Source organism: Triticum urartu, chromosome 6A, assembly GCF_056163025.1.
Source record: "Triticum urartu cultivar PI428250 chromosome 6A, HENAU_Tu73, whole genome shotgun sequence".
NCBI lineage: Eukaryota > Viridiplantae > Streptophyta > Magnoliopsida > Poales > Poaceae > Triticum > Triticum urartu.
The window spans coordinates 567,221,852-567,247,006 of NC_141878.1; the positions used below are offsets into that span (position 1 = coordinate 567,221,852).

General features: G+C 41.4%; 1 protein-coding gene across 1 annotated transcript; it reads right to left on the reverse strand.

Annotated features, from left to right (window-relative positions):
• Nucleotides 1-10,207: 10,207 nt before the first annotated feature.
• On the reverse strand, nucleotides 10,208-10,714 carry LOC147966390 (uncharacterized). Its single transcript, XM_087528184.1, has one exon. It carries the CDS (start codon nucleotides 10,712-10,714, stop codon nucleotides 10,208-10,210), a length of 507 nt encoding a protein of 168 aa, XP_087384310.1.
• Nucleotides 10,715-25,155: the final 14,441 nt, after the last annotated feature.

The following is a 25,155-nucleotide window of genomic DNA, read 5'->3' on the forward strand; positions in this document are numbered from 1 at the left end:
GCCCTTTTTTGAGCAAAATGATTTGGAAACTACAAATTTTTTGAAAAACCAAAACAAATGAACATGGTGCCTGGAATTGGTCATAAAATGCCATGAAAAAATTGGGGCATTTCAAGGATGTCGATAACACAATGTGCTCTCAGATGGAGCCTTCTGGACCTGAACACCCTTTGTTAAACAAGGTGTTTTGTGGACATCCCTGAAATGACCCCAACATTTGCCATCAGGTGGGCATGCCCTAAATAGACATCCATGCCAAGTTTGAACGACTTCCGACACCGTAGTCAAGTTGCGAGACGTTTGGCCATTTGTTGGTCTTTTTAAACCAAGAAAACTCCAGGAAAATGTAAACTTGTTGAAAACCCAAACAATTGGACATGGTGCTTTGGCTAGTCACACAAGACCATGAGAAAAAAATTAGGGTCATTTCAAAGATGTTCAGAAACAACGTACCATCAGACGGAGCCTTCTGCCCTACCTGGACACCCTCCTTTAAACATGGTATATTTTTGGACATTTCGAAATGACCTCAGCTTTTGCAAGCAAGGGCATGCCCATGGTAGGCATCCATGTCAGGTTTGAACGATTTGCGACACCATGTGCAAGTAGGGACACGTCCAGCCTTTTATCGGCATTTTTGACTGAGAAAACTCTAGAAACTACAAAAATTGTCAGAAACCAAAACAACTTGGCATGGTCCCTTAAATTAGTCAAATAAGCATATGAAAAAATAGGCTCATTTGACGCATGACGAGAAACAACATGCTCTAAAACAAAGCCTTATGGCACACTGACACTCTAGGTTGAACATGGTGCTTTTGGTCATTCTTCAAATGACCCCAACTTTTGCGAGTAGCTGGGCATGCCCATGATTGGCATCCATCTCAGGTTTGAAGGAAAAAGAACTTAAAATTATAATTTAAACTGGTACTTACAATTGTTATGTTAAGTTTTAAACATAACTAATAAATACAAAGGGATAAAACTGAAAATAGTAAATGCTTTTAAAAAAGCATTTAACAATATCTGAAGGAAAAAATTGAAATCATAATGTAAGACAATTGCTTAAAACTGTTATGGTATTCCAAAATATATTTCAATTTTTTGAACAAGTTTCAAAAGAAAAATAAAGTTTAAAAGGAGAAAAATGATTTAACAGAAAAATGATTTAAAAGAAAAAAAATCATAGGCTTTGGGCCAACTAGGCGATGGCATCGCTCCAGCCAGGCGCCTATTCGGCCGGGTTAAGCGCTCGCGGTTTTGAAAAAAGTTCAATGATTCTATAAATGTCTTTGTTTTCAAAATTCATTCACAAATTAAAAAAATGTTCACTTTTTTCAAACTTGTTCAGAAACTCAAAAAATATTTGGGGGTTCCAAATAATGTTCTTGCTTCAATATTTGTTCTAAAATTCAAAATATTCCTATTTTGAAAAAAATCTACACAAATAAAAAATGTTTCAGGAAATTCACAAAACATATTGGTTTTAATTTTTTGTTCGTATTTTTATGATTTTTCTGAAATTCCAATTTTTTTAGTGTTTTTCAAAAAATGGTTGGAAAAATAAAAGAATTGGTCATGTTCAAAATTTTGTTCACTCCCTTAAAAAAATCCGTGTTTTACATTCTGAGGAATTTTGAAGGCAACATTTTTTTGAAATTTCTATACGATTTTATAAATGTAAATATTTGTGATTTTCTTGTGAAAAAGCAACATGTTTTCTAATTTTGAATAAACCCGTGTGCATGACATGGTTTATTCGAGGACCTCCTATTTAATAAATGTAAATTTCTATACTTTTTAAGCGCCACTTAGAAAGTTGGCACTCGCACGCATACTGGCAGGTCACAGCCGAATATTGCAGAAGCGGGCTCGCCCACTCGCCAGCTTCGCACACTCGCTCGCTTTGCCTCTAGCTTTGAAAAAGTTCATAAATTTGAAAACGTTAAGAAGTTTAAAATACAGTTCACGAATTTGAAAGTGGTTCACGAATTAAACTTTAAAAAGTTCATGAATTGGAACAAAATGCGCATGTTTGAAAAAAGTTTGTAAATTCGAAAATTATTAAAAGTTGAAATTTTAAAATGATCATGAATTTGAAAATTGTTCACGAGATAAAATTTTAAAGGTTTGATGAATTTTAATTTTTTATGAGTTTGGTAAATATTCTCCAATTTGGAAAAAGTTTGCGGGAAATGTTTCATGAGTTTTAAAAAGTTCACAAATTCAAAAGAAAGTGCGTCAAAAATAAAAATACAAAAGGGAAAAACAAATATAAAACGGAAATGGAAAAAGAAAGAGCAAAAACCGAGCGGAAACCCGCCATGAAAAAACCAAAATAAAATTCGCACGGTAAAACCATGCAGAACCAGAACCGGAAATGTAGAGAACAAGACAAAAAAGTGGAACTATGCACAATGGGTTATCTATCCGAGTTGGTAACTATGGTAGGAAATAAACCTGGAGATGTTGAGTTTGAATCTCAAGTGGCGCAATATTTTTTTTTGAAGCTAAAAAAAGGAAAAAAAATGTAATTGGCCGAGCCCAGAACAAAGCCTATAACCAGCGCCAAATAAGATTTGACATCATAGACACTACTATACGGTGTATACATACAAAAATGGCTATGATTTATAAAAGGTCTATATTACACTTTGTACGTTTAGTTGTGGGGTTTAATCGAATGAAATGTCCTTTATCAAAAAATAATTATTATATAATTAGTGATCTCTACCTAATAATAAAGGGGCTATTGCTTCTGGTGGTACGTCACCGATTTGCCCCCAAAGTTGCAAAATATACCCACCAATATCACTAAGTGATTAAAAACGTTTCACACAGGGGAATCCCTGCCTGGGCTGGTCCATGCAGTAGGAACCCTCTATACTGCGCACTGCATGCTGGGAGACGCCACAACGCGCCTGTTTCGGCCGATCCATGTCCCGCAGTCTGTATTTTAAATTTAGTTTTCCTTTTACGTTTTTGTTTTTTTATAATTTAAATAATTTGGAACTTCACAAAAATTCGGAAAGTAAAAAGAAATAAGAATTTGTAAATACAATGTTTAATAATTTACAAATATTTGTGGATTCAGAAAATGTTCGTGATTTTTGGAAAAATGTTCGCAATTTTGAAAACAAACGTTCGGCAAATAAAAACATGTGCATGATTTTTTTAAAGTTCGTTTATTAATAATGTTAAAGAAATTGATCAAAATTTTGCGTATTCAAAAATTGTTCATGAATTGAAAAATATCCTAAAAATTCAAAAACTGTTCGTGACTTACAAAATAGTTTAATGATTCATAAAATGTTCGCAGATTCAAAAAAGATCATGCATTTCTACAAATGTTCATTAAATAAAAAAATGATCATGAACTTCAAAAATTGTTATACTAATTTCCATAAGAAATGTTTGCCTATTCAAGATTTTTTTTACAAAATGTTCACAATTTTATTTTTATTTGCAAATAGTATAAAATGTTCATGGATTCAATGTTTCATGATTCTAGAAAAAGTTCTAAGACCTGTAAAAATGTTCACAAGTCTAAAAAAATGTTCATGATCTTCAAAAATTGTTCACGATTTCATGAAAATGAAAGTGATAGTGTATCTTGGTGATGCAGCAAAATGTGGGCATGGCCATTGAAAATTATGAAGAAAAAAAAAATCTCCCGTTGCAATGCACGGACCGTTTTGCTAGTGCATACAAAAGAGAAGTAAAGAATTTGACAGGTTGTATATTTAAACATTCATACAGATGCATCAAAGAGCTAACAGATACCAATCTATTTAGTTTGTCGTAAAATAAACAAAGATGAATGAGAGAGAACGCATGGACTCGAGCTGGATGGGATCGACCTGCTGATGGCATTTGTCCTGTAAATTGCTAGGGTAGGGAAGGGTGGCACCCAAGCTCGGCCAGATCAGTGCGGCACGGGGGAGGAGCTGTGGGGCCTGATCTGGGCTCGCAGCAGGTCATGGCTGCACCTAGCCACGCAATGACGAGTGTTGATGGGATTAAAACGGATCACATGCAAGCAGATCTAAATTCACAAAACATCGCAATAGAACTAGGCTGAACAGACATGTTTGACATGTGCAGCTCTGCAGCTTTCCAAGTTAAAACACCAAGCTTCCCCTCGTTCTATCGGCATGCGTAGAACTCATGAATATATGGACATTAGTTGGAGGTGATTATCCGTAAAGTACCATCCGGATCCGGAACATACTCAGTTGGTCTGGTTGTTGAATCTGTTCAATTTTGGTATGCCTTCAAGGGATGAGCTTGCTGAATCTGCTTTGTACATATGCCAGTTCCACTTAAACCCCAGCCTGTCCGGAGGAAGAAGAAGAAGAAGCTTACGACCGCTGCCTCCTTCCTTCCTCTCCCCGGAGTCGAACCCGAAGCTTAATGCGAACCCGCCGACTGCCTCCTCCTTCCTCTCACCGACTCAAGTTTGTCGAACTCCCTCAGAGTAGTACTATGTTTGTAAGTTGTTCTGCTATGCATTTCGGCTGTACTGAAACCAAAATTTTAATGTTCAGAATACCCTCAGTAGTATTTATAGTTGTATGAAGTACGATAGTCCTAGAATTTCAGAACAGGTGCAAAAGATACAGGGTCTTTTTCGGCGGTAACATCATAACCTGTATTTCTTTGAAGTATACCCTGAGTGTACATCATAGTAGCTGATGCCTCGTACGACGACAACTTGATTCCAACTCAAGAACTTGGTTTCAAGATATAAGTTCTTCTGCTTAGGTGAATTAAGTCATGTGTAATATGGTCAAAAGATCATCTAATCCCCTCCAACTCAAGAACTTGGTACAATATGTACTAATGCATGTGTTGCCCCCCCTCACCTCCCCACCCCCATTTTCTGAATTGCCACCGGCAGAGGATTACTTCAAAGGTTAGAGGACTAACTAAAGAGTAGATCAGGTTAGTGGACCTTCTACAGCCTGTTTGCCTCTGCCCATCGACGACGGTCAGCTCCTAGCATTCAGTCCTGTAATTTAAACATACAACAAACGCATTCATAATTTACTAGGTGCAAAGAACAGTAAATAAAGAGCCACACCTTTCAAGCAACACGCAAGGTATGTATTGCTCAGGAAAAACAATTATGAAGGAAAGATGATGACATGCGAGTAAGGGCAGGGACAATCTTTCTACTATCAGTTTTATAACTTCAAAATCCAATCAGAATGAGAATGACGTAACCCTAGGGGGGCAGCCCGGCGCATGTAGCTCCCGCTTGCGCAGGGTCCGGTTAAGGGTCCGACCACTTTAGATTTATTGTACGCAGCCTTTCCCTACATTTCTATAAAAGGTTGTTCCAGGAATCAGAATGAGAATGACGTAATCCTAGCAATGCTATAATCACTACAGAGAAGAGTCCATTCCAACAGTGCTATAAAAGTACAATTGATCTTTAGTTTCACCTTTGAGGTAACTTAACAGTTGATCTTGAGTGCTATAATCACTTTCACCTTTGAAGTAACTTGACAGCTGATCTTTAGTTACCTGGACTGGAGCCGGGCGGCCGCCGCGAAAACCTATCTAGTCCTGGTGTGTAAGGTGAACCTGAAAGCTGCCACCGCTGTCGTGGGGTTGATGCCCGTCCCTATCCATCCCTGCAGTACGGATGGTTGCACGAATTCAGATACATGGGGTCTAAAAGTTTCATGCAGCTGTAAATAGTTTTGGAGTGTGGTTTTCTGTAGCTCAGGCTACACGGTACCCCTTATCTTTGCCATTCATTTTTACATTGCGATCCGTGCAAATGCATTTGTCTTTTTTGTTTCTCTCAAACGACATAACATATAAACTTCAAATTTTGCAGAGCAACAATACATTCTAACTACAATCTGGGGAAAAACTTTCAGATTTTTTCATGCATTTTAAATACTTCAAATAATATTTTTAGTCAAACAAAATCTCATTTTCTATATTTATATCAGACCAAAAATTTTGAAAGTTTTTTCACACATTGATGTTCTAATGTTTGGTCGATCTGCAAAGTTTGAAGTTCATATGTTGTTTCATTTTAGAGTAACAAAAAAGAGAAATCTTTTTATTGTAAGTTAGTTGAAGAGTACAGATCTCAAAGCAAGGCTGGAGGGTTGAGAATAAGAGGTGCCATGTAGCCTGAGCTACAAAGGAACTTTGTGATAGTTTTGTGAACATTGTAAAACTTAGTTCTTGTACAGTCAAAATCAATGTTTTAAATAGCGGGCTATTCAGGAATTATGTCTACTGGCTGTGGGATTAATCAAGGTACTAGCACATCTCTACTTGACGTGTAATTAATCTTGCTAAAAAGAAGCACAATGATTAATAAATGGACTAAACCGACACATCATGGGCTTCGCTGCAATTATATTAGCTAGCTACACGATGCACCCGTGGATGAATTGGATGTTGCTACCGAGATGCTGCTGCTATCGAGCTAGTTGCATTCATGTACTTGCCAGTTCAATGCATACATCAATGAAAGAAGGCATAGAAGGACAAAGGAAATTGCTAGGCGATGGAATCTACTGGCTCATGGTAGGCAAGGAGGATGCAGAGGCCAAACTAGTTGCTACGGGGGTGTACCCAGTGGCGATTCTACCAGGGGGGCTTCAATAGGCTGAAGCCTACCCTCCAAAAATCCTATTTCAACTAAATATACTATACTTGCCATTTATACCAAGGTGTTTTACATCCAATAATTGCAATGCATTGCTAATTAGACCTAGGAACTTGCTTTGAGCCTACCCTTCATTTCTGTGCTAGATTCGTCACTGGGTGTACCCAAGGACGAAGACGGGGCGACGGAGCCATCCTCGGTCGTGAGCTGTACGGTAGTCTAGAAGGAGGTTGTAGAAGGAGAGAGGCGTCACGGGAGGAGGAGGCGCTGCCCAGAGAAGGAGGTACCAAGGGAGTCCCCAGGAAAGGGGCCATCGTCGGGAGAATGGGTGCGAGTGCGAGCCACCGCCGTCGCTGCCGTCAATCACCAGCCGCCAGCACACATGCTTTTTTTTGGGGGGGGGGGGGGGAGGGCAATAGTTTTAGGGGGTTTCGGAGAAACCAAATGGTTCAATGTTTTTGGGGCCAAATTTTTTGGCCAGTGCAGCGGGACTACTACAGAAACGCCATAGCGAGGGCTTAAAACTTCGGCCGAAATGCATAGCCCAACGAATATTAGTTTTAGTATAATCAGCTCGTGGATTGGGTTGGAACAGGCTGATGTAGGGTCAGGTGGTGCTCTGAATACAACTATTTTTGTTAAAGGAGGATCACCCCCGGCCCCTGCATCAGATTGATGCATGCAACCCCTATATTAAGAGAAGTATAAGAAAGGTCTGCATTCCAGTACAACGTCGCTCAGAGCTGAAAAGGTAAATAAAATGTAAAAAGATGCCACAATCGGCGAAAATATGCCACCTAGCCTATTACTGGACCGCCATGCAAACCGATTGTAGATATCCGAGCTACCATCTCCCATCGGGTAGGCCTAGTAACCAAAGGCTCCCTAGCTTCCGCAGGAGTGAGCTGAATACCACTGTTAAGGAGGCGATTCGAATTTCTATAGCACACTCAACACCGGGCCTGCCATTGTTAGGAAACGCTTGCGCGAACATGGAGGGAGTGCAACTTACTGGAGTCTGGGGAAAGAGAAAGGAAAGGAGGCCGGCGGTCGGGGTAGTCCGGAACTGTCGCCAAAACTTCAAGTCCGCTTCGTCTTCTTTCTCTGCCCGGGTATTCCTTCGCTCACTTCCTTTGCTCACTTCGTCTAATTTCTCTGCACCAAGGTAAGCCCACTGCTGTTTTTATTTCTCATCTAAGAACTAGCAAAGTGTCCCGTACATTTGCGCGACTAAATATTTAACATGATCTCTACAACACATTGATTATTTTTCAAAATTTAAGTACGCTTATATGGGACATTAAAATAACATGGATAATTAGTTGAGCACAATATTCTTTTCAAGAAATTCTGATGGACTAAATCTGATGGTTCATAGATCATAGCTAGCTTGTCTCGGGCTTGGTGATTTTTTTGTCATGTTATATTTTTCGGCATATGCGAAATGACTTCCCATATAACCTGCATGATTTGTTGCCTTTTAATATGCACAGTTGCTTTCCTCACAAAAAAGAAAAAAAAATGCACAGTTGCTTCCACAACTTGATCACCTCCATCCTTCATACCTACGTTCACTTGCTCACGCATGACATTGGCATCGACTCATAGATTCTTCCAACCCTAGCACATGCCTTATTTAGATGATCTTGATGTCGTTGCTTCTCATCACTTTGAACTCGTTAATAACCAAATCTGTGAATGCTTATGCTGGTCTAGTGGTCTTCATTGTACTCACCTTGAACTCTTCTCTTACACTTTAAAACACATTCATGTAGATACAACTAGAGTTAATACCAAAATTGGTACATAAACTTGTAGGGGTGGGAACAGATTCATACGAAAACTAAAAAACCCCACAAAACTGGTCCTCCAACTTGACCGCTGTAACAAAATCATACAAAACAACTGTGGAGGCGACATTTGGCATGCCACGTTGGCTCTGGTATTTTTGCAGAAAGGCCCTCCAGTTTTATTTTTTTATACCGCGCTCCTGCAACCCCTCCCGCCTGTTCCCCATTTACAAATCCCTAGACCCGAGCTCCTCTCTCTCCACTCCGCCGCCGCCCTCTCTGTCCACTCCGCCGCCGCTCTGGCCACGCCACCGCCATCCTCTCGCTTCCACCGCCGGCTTGTGCAACATGAAGGGGTCGACATCTTCAAGATGGAGGGAGCAGGTAGGACGCCCTGGGGCAGGGGCAGCGCCGTCGTCTGGCCAGCGTCGCCCGCTCCATGGATGTGACCTCGCGGGCGCCGACAAGACGAAGGGCGGGGAGCCCTGGGCGAAGATCACCGGCGAGGTGCGCTACATGGATGTTGATTCTTGCAAGGTGTGTACCTTCTCCTCAATTTGAAGATGGACAGTGAAAATTTGTAGTGAATGGATATGATTGTAGATGTTGATTCTTGCAGACTTGCAAGATGTAGTGAATTTCTTTCAATTTTGTACTCAATGTGGTAACTTTCTGAAGATGTTTTGGTTGGATATGATTGTAGGGGACTGCAATACTTCCAGACTTTGATTGGAGTATACCTCCATCCTCCCCTGATGCTGTTTCCAATGGCATTGACACTAGTGACCAATGTTGTCACTTTCTGAACCCAGCAAGAAGAGTTTGCTGTGAGGGCTATGACTATGGTCGTAGATTTCTTGTCTGTCCTGTTGAGGTTAGAATTCAGCAAACATATCTGAAGTGTGTTCCAAAATGCTTGTTTAGAATGGATGCTAATTTACTAAATGTGTGTTCCAAAATTCTTGCTTTATGTTTTTAGGGTTATGGTACATGTGCTTATCTGAAGTGGGTGGACAAAGAATGGCAGGGGAGGCCTAGGTAGGTGATTGGCAAACTTGCTGAAGAGAATGTGGCTCTCCAAAAATTTGTATTTGACAAGGATGCTGAAATTATGAGGCTGAAGGAAGAGAGGAAGGCCATGATCATGAAGCACAAGAAGGAGATCAGAACTAGGGGTAGGAGGGAAATTTGGTTAGCCTGTTTGGTCTGCTGCTCTGTACTGTTGTATGGTGTTGTAGCTCTAGTGATAAGAGGTTTTGCGTAAGTTAGGTAATTTAGTATGTGGCATGATGTGAGAGGTGAAACTTTTTGTTATCAGTTGCTACTTGTACTGATTATATGAAATCAGTGGCTACCTATTATCTATGTTTAGTGTTGTAAACATTTCAAACTGTTTGATGGTACTGAAATCATTTGCTACATATTGTTATTCAAAAAGTTTGGCTTGTTTTTGTAATGATTCTCTTATTTGACATGAAAATACACTCATTTTGACATGAATGACTGACATGGAGTAGACTGAATTTGACAGACTTATTTTTTAAAAACTGAATTAGCACAAGCACACAAGCTTTGGCACACGCACAACTAATAGAAGCCAACACGAGCTTTAGTATAAGCACACAAGCTTGACATTACAATAGCACAAAAGCTTAAGCAGAAGCACAACTAACAGAAGCGAACACAAGCACAGTAACATTCAGGCTAATACAAAGGCAACATTCAGAGGCAACATTCGGAGGCAACATTCAGAGGCAACACAAGCACAATTCAGGCTAATTCAGAGCTCCTCCATTGTTAGGCCCGGCCGTGGAGACAGGAACGGCAGAGGATCCACCTGTTCAGGCTGCAGCGGCGCCGTGGTTGGCATTTGACCACATAGGCACACCCACCTCACCCTGCCCCATGGAGTTCTCACCTCCTCCCTTGCCCAGCAGACGATGTCCAACGCCGACACACTCGGGGGCGGCATCCTGGCTCGCTCCTCCGCTGTGCTCTCGAAGTATACCCTTCGAGAAAAATTGCGGAGCGTCCAGTCGGCGTAGTTCTTGGCAACTTGAATGCATGCTTGCCGCCGAACAGTGCAGATACTGGGATCTGCATCCATCTCTGCCTTAACTCTGCACCACTCCTTGAATGCGTCTGTCCAAGCCTTGGCATCGTCGTAGAGCCGCTCTGCCCTCTCCTTCCACCGTGCTGTCCTCGTCGCCTCTAGGACCTCTGGTGAGACCGATCCCACCGGCCGCAGCAGCTCGGGGAAGTTCTCGTAGATGTAGGGAAGTGGCATGGGGTTCGAGATGTGCTGGAGGGAAGCGGGCGAGGCATTCGACGGTGTGGTGGAGGGGAGCGGGCGAGGCATTCGGGATGTGCTACTCCGGCGAGCCATTGGGCGGTGGCAGTGGCAGTGAGTGGTAGGTGGGAGAATAAGAAGGAGTGAGTGACTTTTATTGTTGCACGCGGGAACGAAAGCACAGGAGTGGAGCGTGCGGGATGAAAAGCGCGGGAAGAAAAGGGCGGGAGTGGAGCGCGCGGGAGTGGCCATTAGCTGTGCGGCGGCAGGTGGGAGAAGGAGAGGGGCATACAGAAGAAAAGACATGTTACTGAGTTTATGTTCGAAATCCTCTGAATAGCCTATTGGTCGATGGAACTTGTGAGAGTCCATCAGGTTCTGGGATCGAATCCCAGCACCACCATTTTTTGCACTATTTTTTTATAAATTTTCTGTCAACACTAAACTCAAATGCTTAGTTTTCTGTAGCACAAATAACTCAAATGCTCAGTTTTCTGCACAAAAAACTCAAATGTGGAAAAATCTAACTGTCATTGACACAAACAAGTCAAATGTGCAAAAACTCACACGTATTTCATTCTTGAGTACATTGCCATAAAAAGGCAGTTCATTACATGTATATTTTCTATCACCAAAAAAGTCTAACTGTCATTGCCACAAAAAAGCAGTTCATTACATGAAAAATGTCTTGCACTAAAAAAGCTAGCATCAAGTTTAGACATGAACTTCTATAGTTTAGCATGAAGTTCATTGATGAACTAAATAGACATCTAACTGTCACCCCCAGGGGCATTCTGAGAAACTGGAATTTCTTCAGTTATATTGAGATCAGGTATTGGCTCCCTTTCTCCATCATCACTAAACACGAGCCTATATGCTGGATAAGAGCTAGCTTCCCTCCTGGCTCTTCTGACAACCACTCCTCTGCCTCTGGCTCTACTCCCAGAAGATCCTCCTTTCTCTGTAGTGCCAGATCTCACTGTCTTTCCTTTCTTCCTTCCTCTTCCTCTAGTTGCACTTGATCCTGGCTCATCTAGATGTGGCACTGCTGCAGCTCTAGTCCTGCCTCTTCCTCTCCCCCTCACACTGGTTGTTGTTGTGGTTGTGGTTCTTCTGGGAGGGATAGAATCCGTAGCTTGCACCACAAAAGCAGACTCTTCAGGAAGTGGCCCAGGAGGATTCCAACTGCTCACATATGCCCTCTCCTATGCAGAATCACAAAATGTCAGGAAGATATAAATGAGAAAAAGAAATGCAGGTACAAATTCAGAGAAAGACAGGAATATTAAAAGTGCACCTCCTGGCCTATGGTGTAGACCATACTGCTTCTGTCATTCATAGGATCAAGCCTAGGATCAAGTCTTGTTGGCATAATATCCTTTAGTCATAAAACAATTCATGTTAGTGACATAACTGAACTTAAATGCAGTTAACTGAAATCACTGACTTAACCTGCAGAATTGAAGGATCTCCAACTTCTTCATCATCTTCTAGTTGAGCTTCCTGTTGCTTCATAAACTTGGCATGTCCTCTCTTGTTGTGGTCAGCACTGCCACACACTGAGCAATGCATGGCCACTCCTTTTTTGTTGATATAAACAGTTCCATCTTTCTTCTTCTTCTCTTTTGATGTCTTTCTCCTGTTCTTAGCTGGCCTGTCCATTTTCTTTGTGAAGACTGGAGGGTGGATGTCAATGCCATTCATCTTTTCCCAGCTTTTCCTGTCCCTCATAAGCATGATGTTGTGCCCATATGCCTTTAGATAGTTTTCTATGCTATAGCACTTGTGAACCAATGTTTCAGGGTCAATCATATCAGCTCTATAACAGGCAATCACATGATTGCAAGGGATGCCATCCAACTGAATTTTTTTGCAATCACAAGTTCTGGCTGGAATATCCACAACATACTTATTGTTACCTGATTCAACACCATAAATGCCAAGTCCTGAATGTGTTGGAAAGCAGTTACCTGAGTACTCTGCATTCTTGTCTAGTTTCTTCCTAATCTTGGGGCAGATAAGTCCAGTCCACTTTTTTGAAGCTTCTTTGTACTTTCTGTCATGCCTCATAGTAATTTTATGTATTATGCATTCTAGCATTGATATAACACACAATTCTCTTGCATCCAAGATGTAGCTGCAAGAGAGACATAATAAAGTTTTGTCAAAACTCAGTGACACTGCAAGATTGTGTTAAACATAATTGAACTTGTATGATAGATAAATGAACTAACTGAAGTTTACCTGTTGTACACCTCTGACATGTTGTTCAGCAAGATGTCACACTTGGGGAAATCTCTAAAGTATGCTTTCACCCACTGGTTGGGGGGTCTTGCCATCCAACCAATTATATGCCTCCAAGTTCTGTGCCCTCAGCTTCTCTCTGTTCAAGGTCCACTTGTCCATATTAGTTGACCTAGCAATGGCCCACAATATATTCTTCAGTGTTTCCCCTTTGAACTTCTGGTGGATGTTTTGATAAAAATGTCTAACACAAAATCTGTGTTCTGCATCTGGCCATATCTTCTCAACAGCATTGATCAAACCCTGCAAAATTAGTTAATAAACATATCAGACAACAGCAATAGATGGTGATGACAAGACATTGCTCACACAAATGGAACACACCTTTTGCTTATCACTCATTATAGTGAAAGGTGAGGTGTTAATGATGTCTAAATCATTATTCAAAGTGGTGAGAAACCATTCCCAAGAGTAAGTTGACTCCACCTCCACCATCCCCATTGCAATTGGAAATATGCAATCATTGGGATCAATCCCAACAGATGTAAGGAGCACACCCTTGTATTTGCTCTTCAGGTGACACCCATCAACAAATATAATTGGCCTGCATCCCCTCAGAAAACCTCTCTTGCAGGCATCATAGGACCAATATAGTGAAGATAGGTGATCTTTTGGAAGCAGGTCACCTTTTTCCTTCACTTTGGTTGTGCAAACAATGAATTTGCTCCCTGGATTAATTCTCCTCAGTTCTTGTCCATAGTCCCACAACTGGCTGTACTGTGCTTTCTCATCACCATGTATGATATTAAGTGCTGCACTCCTGGCCCTGCCAAGCTTCATTCTCACTGGATTAAGCTTGAACTTCTATTGAAATTTTCTTCCAAATGTACCCAAGTCCATGCTCTTGTTGTCTCTGAACTCATCAATAAATATCTCAGTCAGGTACTTTACTGTCAAGCACTTGGAATCCCATGTTTTGGAACAGGTGTGCTCTCCATTGTACTCTCTAATGACAATGCTTCCTGTTCTGTTGTCTCTAGATGCTTTCAACCTCCAAGGGCAATCTCGTTGGCACACATCAATGAATCTCTCTGCCTCATTTCTAGGTTTGAAGATTTTCACTTTGTTTTTGATTGTGTATGCAGTGACTGCTTCCCTTAGCTCTTTCATTTCTCCAAATACTTGCCCAACCCTGAAGATTGGGTTGCTCATGTCCATTTCTGCATTGAATGTTCTGAATGTATATTTCAACTTCTCCAACTCATCTTTTGACAGGTTGAGCTCATCATCATCCAGTGGATCTTCCTCCTCAAATATCTCTTCCTCTTCTTCATTGTTGTTATTCAATGATTTGTCCACATTCTGAGCAAACAAATCATCATCTCCATCTTCACAACCATACTCACTCTCATAAAAGTCTGAGTTAGTTTCATTCAACTCTTCTTCTCCATCATTGTTTTCAACTGCATTATCTGCATTCTCTGCATCATGATCTGCCTCTGCACTCTCCTTCCTCTGCATTCTCTACATCATGATCTGCCTCTGCATCATGATCTGCCTCTACATCCTCACCTTCCTCTACATCCTCATTTCCATCTGCATTTGGGCATCCTTTTAGTATGATATCAGGATATAATGTCTGAATCTTGTTCTCCTCATCAACTAACAAATTGTCTTGGCTTCTCTGCTGGACCTCACCATATCAACTATAACATCTGGATTGTCCACACATAGCAGGCCATCACCATAGTCTTTCCATGGGAAAATCCAGTACACCTTGATTTGAGGGTCTGTAGGGTCACCATCCTTGCCAAGCAATACTTGATCATCCCCAGTGACCATGTGTCTGAATGACAGTAGTCAAAAGCTTCATGACTGCACCCAATGTAAGAGAACTTCAATTATCCACCTATGCATTCCCCTAAGAAAATTCCATTGTGCTCAAACTCCACTGAGAAAAACTGGCAAGCTTCTCCATTTGTCACTGCAATAATTGACACATGAAATTTTCAGTGCACAACACATTCAACTCTAACTGAATCATAGTTTCAACTGACAGAGTACAATGCTCAAACTCTAACTGAATCTGTACTCTGATTTCCAAACACAAGTATGTACTGAATATCAACTAAAAGACCACCCTTTCATCACAAAAAAATAGTAAAAATGCTGACTTTCAGCATTTTATAGTGCAAAACATAGCAGTGCTGCATCTACAGTACAGTGCAACAATAGCATATAATCTCTGAATATGTGAACAACAAAATCACATCAACACATGACCTCTTCCCACTCTGACCTAAAGGACCCTCCTTTCCCTGTATGCTACCCAAAACCCTAGGTCAAATCCCCTCACATTGCCCTTGATTGACCCCCCAATTCCCCAAATCAGCATCAACAAACCCTAGATAAGCTCATGGAAACTACTTCCCCTTCGAACCCTGGGGACGCACACAACCAACCCTAGTGAGCAGATCGACCCAAATTTCACAATAAATAGGTATGATCGGTCTCAAAAACCTAACCCACCCGATGCAGGAACAGGGGAAGTAGAGGAGGAGGCAGACGAGCGCGAATCGCCAGGTGCTTACCGTACTCAGGAGGGAACTCGTCGGGTTCCCTATGCCGCGGCTCCATGGCGCCCTGTGTCGCCGCTGATGAGGCCGACGGCGGCGTCACCTCGCAGGAGCAGAGATGAGGAGGACAGGACGGGCGAAAGAAAGGAAAGGTTTTGGAAGGGGTTTGCATCGGGGCCGACGACCAGGGGGTTTTCTGTCGGGGTATGGACTTGTCTGCGAAATTGCTAAAGCATGAGGGTTTCTTTGTAAAATCATGCTTCAGGCCTGATAGAGCCTACCTGGCACGCCACATGTGCAGTTCGGGGTGGTTTTGGGTGATTTTGTTACAACAGTCAAGTTGGAGGACCACTTTTGTGGGGTTTTTTATATTCTGCATGAATCTGTTCCCACCCCTACAAGTTTATGTACCAATTGTGGTATTAACTCATACAACTAAAAAAAGTGTCCTAACTTTTTGTTAGCAGAAGGAACAGACGCATGTTATGTTGAAATCATTTTCTCTGCCACCACATATGTCATCTTAATGGTTGGTCGTCAAATTGCTAATTTAATTCAAAAAATTATTCCATGTTGCAGTCTGATGTAGCAAAAGAATTGTTATACATATGGTTTCTCACGTTGAACTAATCTAGAACATATTATAGTGTCGATAAAATAAGCTGTGCAGATCCCTACTATGTGTTATAGTTCACTATGTTGCCACTGCAAGAAACCATGATGATCCTTTTCGCTGCGCAGAATAAATTAATTCAACACCTCAACCTCACATATGTACCACATTTTTTTGGACGGCGTAGGGTCTTTTTTCTTCATAAAACTAATTTATGATATTGTCGTTTGCCATTTTGTGATATATATAGAGTGCATTCAGAATAACAACAACCTAATTGATTGTACGGAAGTCAGTTGTGCCGACTAATTTGTAAGTATTTTATATTATTTTTTGAAGTAGTGTCGGTTGCTAGAACATATGTGTAGTTTTTTTTGCCAAATTTATACATCTATTTGTAATAAAGTTGCCCATGCTCTCGCTGCATTGGGTTGTAATGGCTCCGAGCACCACCGGTTGTGGTTGTATGTTGTACCGGGCAATGTACGCGTGATGATGGCCAGCGAGTCCGCCGAGCCTGTTTAAGTAATGGAACCTCAGTGTTCCAATTTTTTTAAAGAGTATTTACCATATATGTACATGCCATTTGGTTCTTAATCTGATTCATCCATTCAGTTTGATGAAGAGGCCTAGTACTAACCAAATTGGGAGGTATCTAAAAAGAATATTGTAAATTCCACGTACAAAGTTTGAATTTATTTACAAAATATGTATTATAGTATTTTTTATATTTATTTTAAAATTTTCATACATCGTTGTAAGTTTTATCCATTTACTAATAACTGTGTCTACCATGCATCTGTAAAAAAATCTGAATCATTTAAACACATTTATTAATATTCACATTTGGTATTGTCTACCGGGAACATGCACAGATTTTTATTCTGCTTAACTAATCACCCATTCATATTTATATATTATTCAATGCCTCGTGAAAACATTGTTGGGTTTGTAATCATGTGTTACAGTTAATGGTTGAGTGGATGCAGAAGGACGGAGAATTTGCCTACTAGTAATCTTTCTCATTTTTTGCATTTGAGGTGAACAAAAACTAAGAGCTGGAATTCAAAATTCTTAAGTCCTGCATTGCCACCGGCAGATAAATAAAATGTTTGTACTCCTTCCGTTCCTAAATGTAGATCTTTGTAGAGATTCCACTATGGACCACATACGAAGCAATTGCTCCGTACGTGGTCCATGGTGGAATCTCTACAAAGACCTACATTCAGGAACAAAGGGAGTAGTGATTTTCAACATTAGCATTATGTATTTTGTCATTAATTATCTTGATGATTAGGAAAGTAAAAAAATGCTTGTAGGTTGGGGCTAATGAGAATATTATCTTTCAATTATTTCTCTCCAAAAAACTGCTTATGGGATTCGTTGTGTGTGTGGGGGTTGGGGGGGGGGGGGGGGGGGGGGACGCCGCCCTCAGTTTGAGGTTGAAACTCTCTTTGTTAGAATATTTTTCTTCCAACAATTATCCCAGATTCTATACAAGTCCCATCCTAATCACTTTCAACTTTGAAGTAACTTAACCGCTGATCTTTAGTTAGTCCACCAACCTGAAATGGAGCCGGGGTGGCGGCGTACACCTCCTTGTCCACCGGGTGGACCTTGTGCAGCCTGTTTGCCTCCGCTCACCGGGGGCGGCCCTCCTGCCAGCAGCAGTACATGCCTACTGCCACGGCTATCGCAGAACCACCCCCAGGAAGACGTCAAGCCAGACCTCGTCCTGGTGCAAAAGGTGCACCTGAAAGCTTCCACTACCGTCGTGGGGCTGATGCCCGTCCCTGTCCATCCCTGCAGTAGGTGTTGTTAGCACTTAACAAAGTGAGTTTGCTATCATACTGATAGAGAATTACTCATTGACTGTACTAAGGATAGTTTCATGAATTTAGATATGTTGGGTCTAAAACTTTCATGCAGCTGTAAATAGTTTTACGAACATTGTAAAACTTGATTTCAATACAGCAAAAATCAATATTTTAAACAGCAGGCTATTCAGGAACTACGTCTGCTAGTTGTGGGATTAATGTAGGTACTACCGTACTAGCTTGTGTGTGTGGTGGGGGGGCACAGGCCCCCTCAGTTTGGGTTGAAGCTCATTTTGGTTGAATATTTTCTTCTAACAATTATCTCTTCGTCTGCACCATACATCCCTGTCGATACTCAAAGCTTGAGGTTGAAACTCACATAGTTGTAGCTGAACACGCAGAGGCACGTATAGCTGAACCAAATTTGAATGTGAGCAGATATCGCGTATACACCTCTCATTTTATTGGGACAAGATTGCAGCGTACACAACTTCTTACTCTAGTATATGATGGTACTGAAATCGATCAGTCTATTCTAGTATGGTGGTACTGACTACTGAGCAGATTCCGTGTACATCATCTATTTCTGCTCGAAAGCCCTAGGGTTCAGTGGGGCGGTTGTGCGCGAACCTTGGCGAAAGCCTTGTGTTCGACGGGAGTTTATGCCGGTAATGTCCTAGGACATCGTTTGCCTTCTTGAAGGTGTTTCCGAAGATCTTGCCTTCAATCTTCCCGGGAAGAGGGCATGTTGGGTGTTGGTGGTCTACTTTGGTTGTCGTAGGTGTTTTTTTCTTTTCTTTGTTGTTGTGGTGGTTTTCGACCTAGTTTTAATTTTAAATCAGGCCACTCACTTTGTATTTGTTTTTTCTCTCTTAATGAAGTCGGCAGAATTCCTTCCTTGCACGTAAAAAAAAGATCGACCATTGCGTGCATGTTACTGAGCTCTAGTGCAGGTGCAGGTTGGTGTGGAGGCATAGACTTTCCCTTTCTGAAGTCGATCTCCAGCTGTCTCGCTTTCATTTTCACCACCAACGGAGATTGATCGACGAGCATCCGCTGCACGCTGAAGACATAGCTGGCTGTTGGTCCCTTCTGCAAGCTCCCCAATCGAGGCCGGCCCCAGGTGGCTTTTCCCGGGGATCGAACACACGATCGCACAGCAGCTTGAGTTATAGCACTCGATATATCACCGAAGCTCTTGCAAACGTCGATACCAGAATACACGATCACGACTCAAAATTAGCGCGAGGCACGTATCGTGCCTCGTGTTTATCTATTTGTTGTTTCCTCGTTTTATATCTTTATCGTTCCTTAGGGGCAAAAGATATCGGGTCTTTTTTCGGTGGTAACATCATAACCTGTATTTCTTTGAAGTATACCCTGAGTTTACATCATAGTAGCTGACGCCTGTACGATGACAACTTGATTCCAACTCAAGAACTTGGTTTCAAGATATAAGTTCTTCTGCTTAGGTGAATTAAGTCATGTGTAATATGGTCAAACGATCATCTAATCCCCTCCAACTCAAGAACTTGGTACAATATGTACTAATGCATGTGTTCCCCCCCCCCCCCCCCCCCCCCCCCGCCCCCCCGCACCTCCCTCCCATTTTCCGAATTGCCACCGGCAGAGTGATTACTTCAAAGGTTAGTGGACTAATTAAAGACTAAAGATCAGGTTAGTGGACCTTGTACAGCCTGTTTGCCTCTGCCCATCGATGACGGTCAGCTCCTAGCATTCAGTCCTGTAATTTAAACATACAACAAACGTATTCAAAATTTACTAGGTGCAAAGTACAGTAAATAAAGAGCCACATCTTTCAAGCAACACGCAAGGTATGTATTGCTCAAGAAAAATAATTATGAAGGAAAGATGATGACATGCAAGTAAGGGCAGTGACGACCTTTCTGCTATCAGTGTTATAACTTCAAAATCCAATCAGAATGAGAATGACGTAACCCTAGGGGGGTACCCCGGTGCATGTAGCCCCCGCTTGCGTAGGGTCCGGTTAAGGGTTCGACCACTTTAGATCTATTGTACGCAGCCTTTCCCTACATTTCTATAAGAGACTGTTTCGAGGAATCAGAATGAGAATGACGTAACCCTAGCAGTGCTATAATCACTACAGAGAAGAGTCCATTCCAACAGTGCTATAAAAGTACAATTGATCTTTAGTTTCACCTTTGAAGTAACTTAACAGCGGATCTTCAGTGCTATAATGACTTTCACATTTGAAGTAACTTGACACCTGATCTGAAGTTACCTGGACTGGAGCCGGGAGGCCGCCGCGAAAACCTATCTAGTCCTGGTGTGTAAGGTGAACCTGAAAGCTGCCACCGTTGTCGTGGGGCTAATGCCCGTCCCTGTCCATCCCTGCAGTAGGGATGGTTGCATGAATTCAGATACATGGGGTCTAAAAGTTTCATGCAGATGTAAATAGTTTTGTGAACATTGTAAAACTTGGTTCTTGTATAGCCAAAATCAATGTTTTAAATACCGGGCTATTCGGGAATTATTTCTACTGGCTATGGGATTAATCAAGGTACTAGCACATCTCTACTTGACGTGTAATTAATCTTGCTGATAATAAGCACAATGATTAATAAATGGACTAAACCGACAGATCATGGGCTTCGCTGCAATTATATTAGCTAGCTACACGATGCGCCCGTGGATGAATTGGAAGTTGCTACCGAGATGCTGATGCTATCGAGCTAGTTGCATTCATGTACTTGCCAGGCTCAATGCATATATCAATGAAAGAAGGCAGGGAAGGACAAAGGAAATTGATAGGCGATGGAATCTACTGGCTCATGGTTGGCAAGGAGGATGCAGAGGCCAAGCTAGTTGCTACGGGTGTGTACCCAAGGACAAAGATTGGGCGACGGAGCCATCCTCGGTCATGAGCTGTACGGTAGTCGTAGAAGGAGGTTGTTGAAGGAGAGAGGCGTCGCTAGGAGGAGGAGGAGCTGCCCAGAGAAGGAGATGCCAAGGGAGTCCCCAGGAAAGGTGAAGGAAATATGCCCTAGAGGCAATAATAAAGTTAATATTTATTTCCTTATTTCATGATAAATGTTTATTATTCATGCTAGAATTGTATTAACCGGAAACTTAGTAAATGTGTGAATACAGACAAAACAAAGTGTCCCTAGTATGCCTCTACTTGACTAGCTCATTTTTCAAAGATGGTTATGTTTCCTAACCATAGACATGTGTTGTCATTTGATGAATGGGATCACATCATTAGGAGAATGATGTGATGGACAAGACCCATTCGTTAGTGATGTCTACTATGCAACCTTCTTCTTGTAGTCGTTGTTGGGCCTCCAAGTGCAGAGGTTTGTAGGACAGTAGCAAATTTCCCTCAAGTGGATGACCTAAGGTTTATCAATCCGTGGGAGGCGTAGGATGAAGATGGTCTCTCTCAAACAACCATGCAACCAAATAACAAAGAGTCTCTTGTGTCCCCAACACACCCAATACAATGGTAAATTGTATAGGTGCACTAGTTCGGCGAAGAGATGGTGATACAAGTGCAATTTGGATGGTAGATATAGGTTTTTGTAAACTAAAAATATAAAAACATCAAGGTAGCAAGTGATAAAAGTGAGCATAAACGGTATTTCAATGCTAGGAAACAAGGCCTAGGGTTCATACTTTCACTAGTGCAAGTTCTCTCACCAATAATAACATAATTGGATCATATAACTATCCCTCAACATGCAACAAAGAGTCACTCCAAAGTCACTAATAGCGGAGAACAAACGAAGAGATTATGGTAGGGTACGAAACCACCTCAAAGTTATTCTTTCCAATCAATCCGTTGGGCTATTCCTATAAGTGTCACAAACAGCCCTAGAGTTCGTACTAGAATAACACCTTAAGACACAAATCAACCAAAACCCTAATGTCACCTCAAGTATCCATGGGTATGATTATACGATATGCATCACACAATCTCAGATTCATCTATTCAACCAACACACAGAACCTCAAAGAGTGCCCCAAAGTTTATACCGGAGAGTCAAGACGAAAACGTGTGCCAACCCCTATGCATAGGTTCATGGGCGGAACCCGCAAGTTGATCACCAAAACATACATCAAGTGAATCACGTGATATCCCATTGTCACCATAGATACGCACGTTAAAACATACATCAAGTGTTCTCAAATCATTAAAGACTCAATCCGATAAGATAACTTCAAAGGGAAAACTCAATCCATTACAAGAGAGTAGAGGGGGAGAAGAAACATAAGATCCAACTATAATAGCAAAGCTCGCGATACATCAAGATCGTTCCAAATCAAGAACACGAGAGAGAGAGAGATCAAACACATAGCTACTGGTACATACCCTCAGCCCCGAGGGTGAACTACTCCCTCCTCGTCATGGAGAGCGCCGGGATGATGAAGATGGCCACCGGTGAGGGTTCCCCCCTTCGGCAGGGTGCCAGAACAGGGTCCCGATTGGTTTTTGGTGGCTACAGAGGCTTGCGGCGGCGGAACTCTCGATCTATTCTGTCCCCTGTAAGTTTTAGGGTACGTGGGTATATATGGGTGAAAGAAGTACGTCGGTGGACCTCCGGGCTATCCACGAGGCAGGGGGGCGCGCCCTAGGGGGTGGGCGCGCCCCCCACCCTCGTGGGCAGCCCGGGACTCCCCTGGCGTGCACTCCAAGCTTTTCCGGTAGCTTTCCTTCCAAAAATAACTTCTCTAGTTGATTTCGTTCCGTTTCGACTCCGTTTGATATTCCTTTTCTTTGAAACACTGAAATAGGCAAAAAAATAGCAATTCTGGGCTGGGCCTCTGGTTAATAGGTTAGTCCCAAAAATAATATAAAAGTGGATAATAAAGCCCAATATTGTCCAAAACAATAGATAATATAGCTTGGAGCAATAAAAAATTATAGATACGTTGGAGACGTATCAAGCATCCCCAAGCTTAATTCCTGCTCGTCCTCGAGTAGGTAAATGATAAAAAAGATAATTTTTGATGTGGAATGCTAGTTCGCATAATTTCATTGTAATTCTTCTTAATTGTGGTATGAATATTCAGATCCGAAGGATTCAAGACAAAAGTTCATATTGACATAAAAATAATAATACTTCAAGCATACTAACTAAGCAATTATGTCTTCTCAAAATAACATGGCCAAAGAAAGTTCATCCCTACAAAATCATATAGTTTAGTCATGCTCTATTTTCGTCACACAAGAATGCTCTCATCATGCACAACCCCGATGACAAGCCAAGCAATTGTTTCATACTTTAGTAATCTCAAACCTATAAACTTTCATGCAATATATGAGCGCGAGCCATGGACATAACACTATGGGTGGAATAGAATATGATGATGGGGGTTATGTGGAAAAGACAAAAAGGAGAAAGTCTCACATCAACGAGGCTAATCAATGAGCTATGGAGATGCCCATCGATTGATGTTAATGCAAGGAGTAGGGATTGCCATGCAACGGATGCACTAGAGCTATAAATGTATGAAAACTCAACAAAAGAAACTAAGTGGGTGTGCATCCAACTTGCTTGCTCACGAAGACCTAGGGCACTTGAGGAGGCCCATTGTTGGAATATACAAGCCAAGTTCTATAATGAAAAGTTCCCACTAGTATATGAAAGTGACAAAACAAGAGACTCTCTATCATGAAGATTATGGTGCTACATTGAACCACAAGTGTGGTAAAAGGATAGTAACATTGTCCCTTCTCTCTTTTTCTCTAATTTTTTGGGCCATCTCTTTTTTATGGCCTTTCTCTTTTTTTGGGCCTTCTCCTTTTTTATGGCCTTTCTTTTTATTTTTTTATTTTACCTCACTTGGGACAATGCTCTAGAAAATGATGATCATCACACTTCTATTTATTTACAACTCAATGATTACAACTCGATACTAGAAAAAAGTATGACTCTATATGAATGCCTCCGACGATGTACCGGGATATGAAATGAACCAAGAGTGACATGTATGAAAGAATTATGAACGGTGGCTTTGCCACAAATACTATGTCAACTACATGATCATGCTAAGCAATATGACAATGATGAATGTGTCATGATAAACGGAATGGTGGAAAGTTGCATGGCAATATATCTCGGAATGGCTATGGAAATGGCATAATAGGTAGGTATGGTGGCTGTTTTGAGGAAGATATAGGGAGGTTTATGTGTGAAAGAGCGTATCATATCACGGGGTTTGGATGCACCGGCGAAGTTTGCACCAACTCTCAATGTGAGAAAGGGCAATGCACGGTACCGAAGAGGCTAGCAATGATGGAAGGGTGAGAGTGCGTATAATCCATGGAATCAACATTAGTCATAAAGAACTCACATACTTATTGCAAAAATCTACAATTCATCAAAAACCAAGCACTACGCGCATGCTCCTAGGGGGATAGATTGGTAGGAAAAGACCATCGCTCGTCCCTGACCGCCACTCATAAGGAGGACAATCAAAGAACACCTCATGTTTCAAATTTGTTACATAACGTTTACCATACGTGCATGCTACGGGACTTGCAAACTTCAACACAAGCATTTCTCAAATTCACAACTACTCAACTAGCACAACTTTGATATCACTATCTCCATATCTCAAAACAATCATCAAGTATCAAACTTCTCTTAGTATTCAATGCACTCATAAGAAAGTTTTTACTATTCTTGAATACCTAGCATATTAGGATTATTTAAGCAAATTAACATGCTATTTAAGACTCTCAAAATAATATAAGTGAAGCATGAGAGTTCATCTATTTCTTCAAAATAAAACTACCACCATGCTCTAAATGATATAAGTGAAGCACTAGAGCAAACGACAAACTACTCCGAAAGATATAAGTGAAGATCAATGAGCAGTCGAATAATTATGTAACTATATGAAGACTCTCTAACATTTAAGAATTTCAGATCTTGATACTTTATTCAAACAGCAAGCAAAGCTAAAGAAAATGACATGACGCTCCAAGCAAAACACATATCATGTGGTGAATAAAAATATAACTCCAAGTAAAGTTACCGATGAACGAAGATGAAAGAGGGGATGCCATCCGGGGCATCCCCAAGCTTAGACGCTTGGTTATCCTTGAATATTACCTTGGGGTGCCTTGGGCATCCCCAATCTTAGGCTCTTGCCACTCCTTATTCCATAGTCCATCGAATCTTTACCCAAAACTTGAAA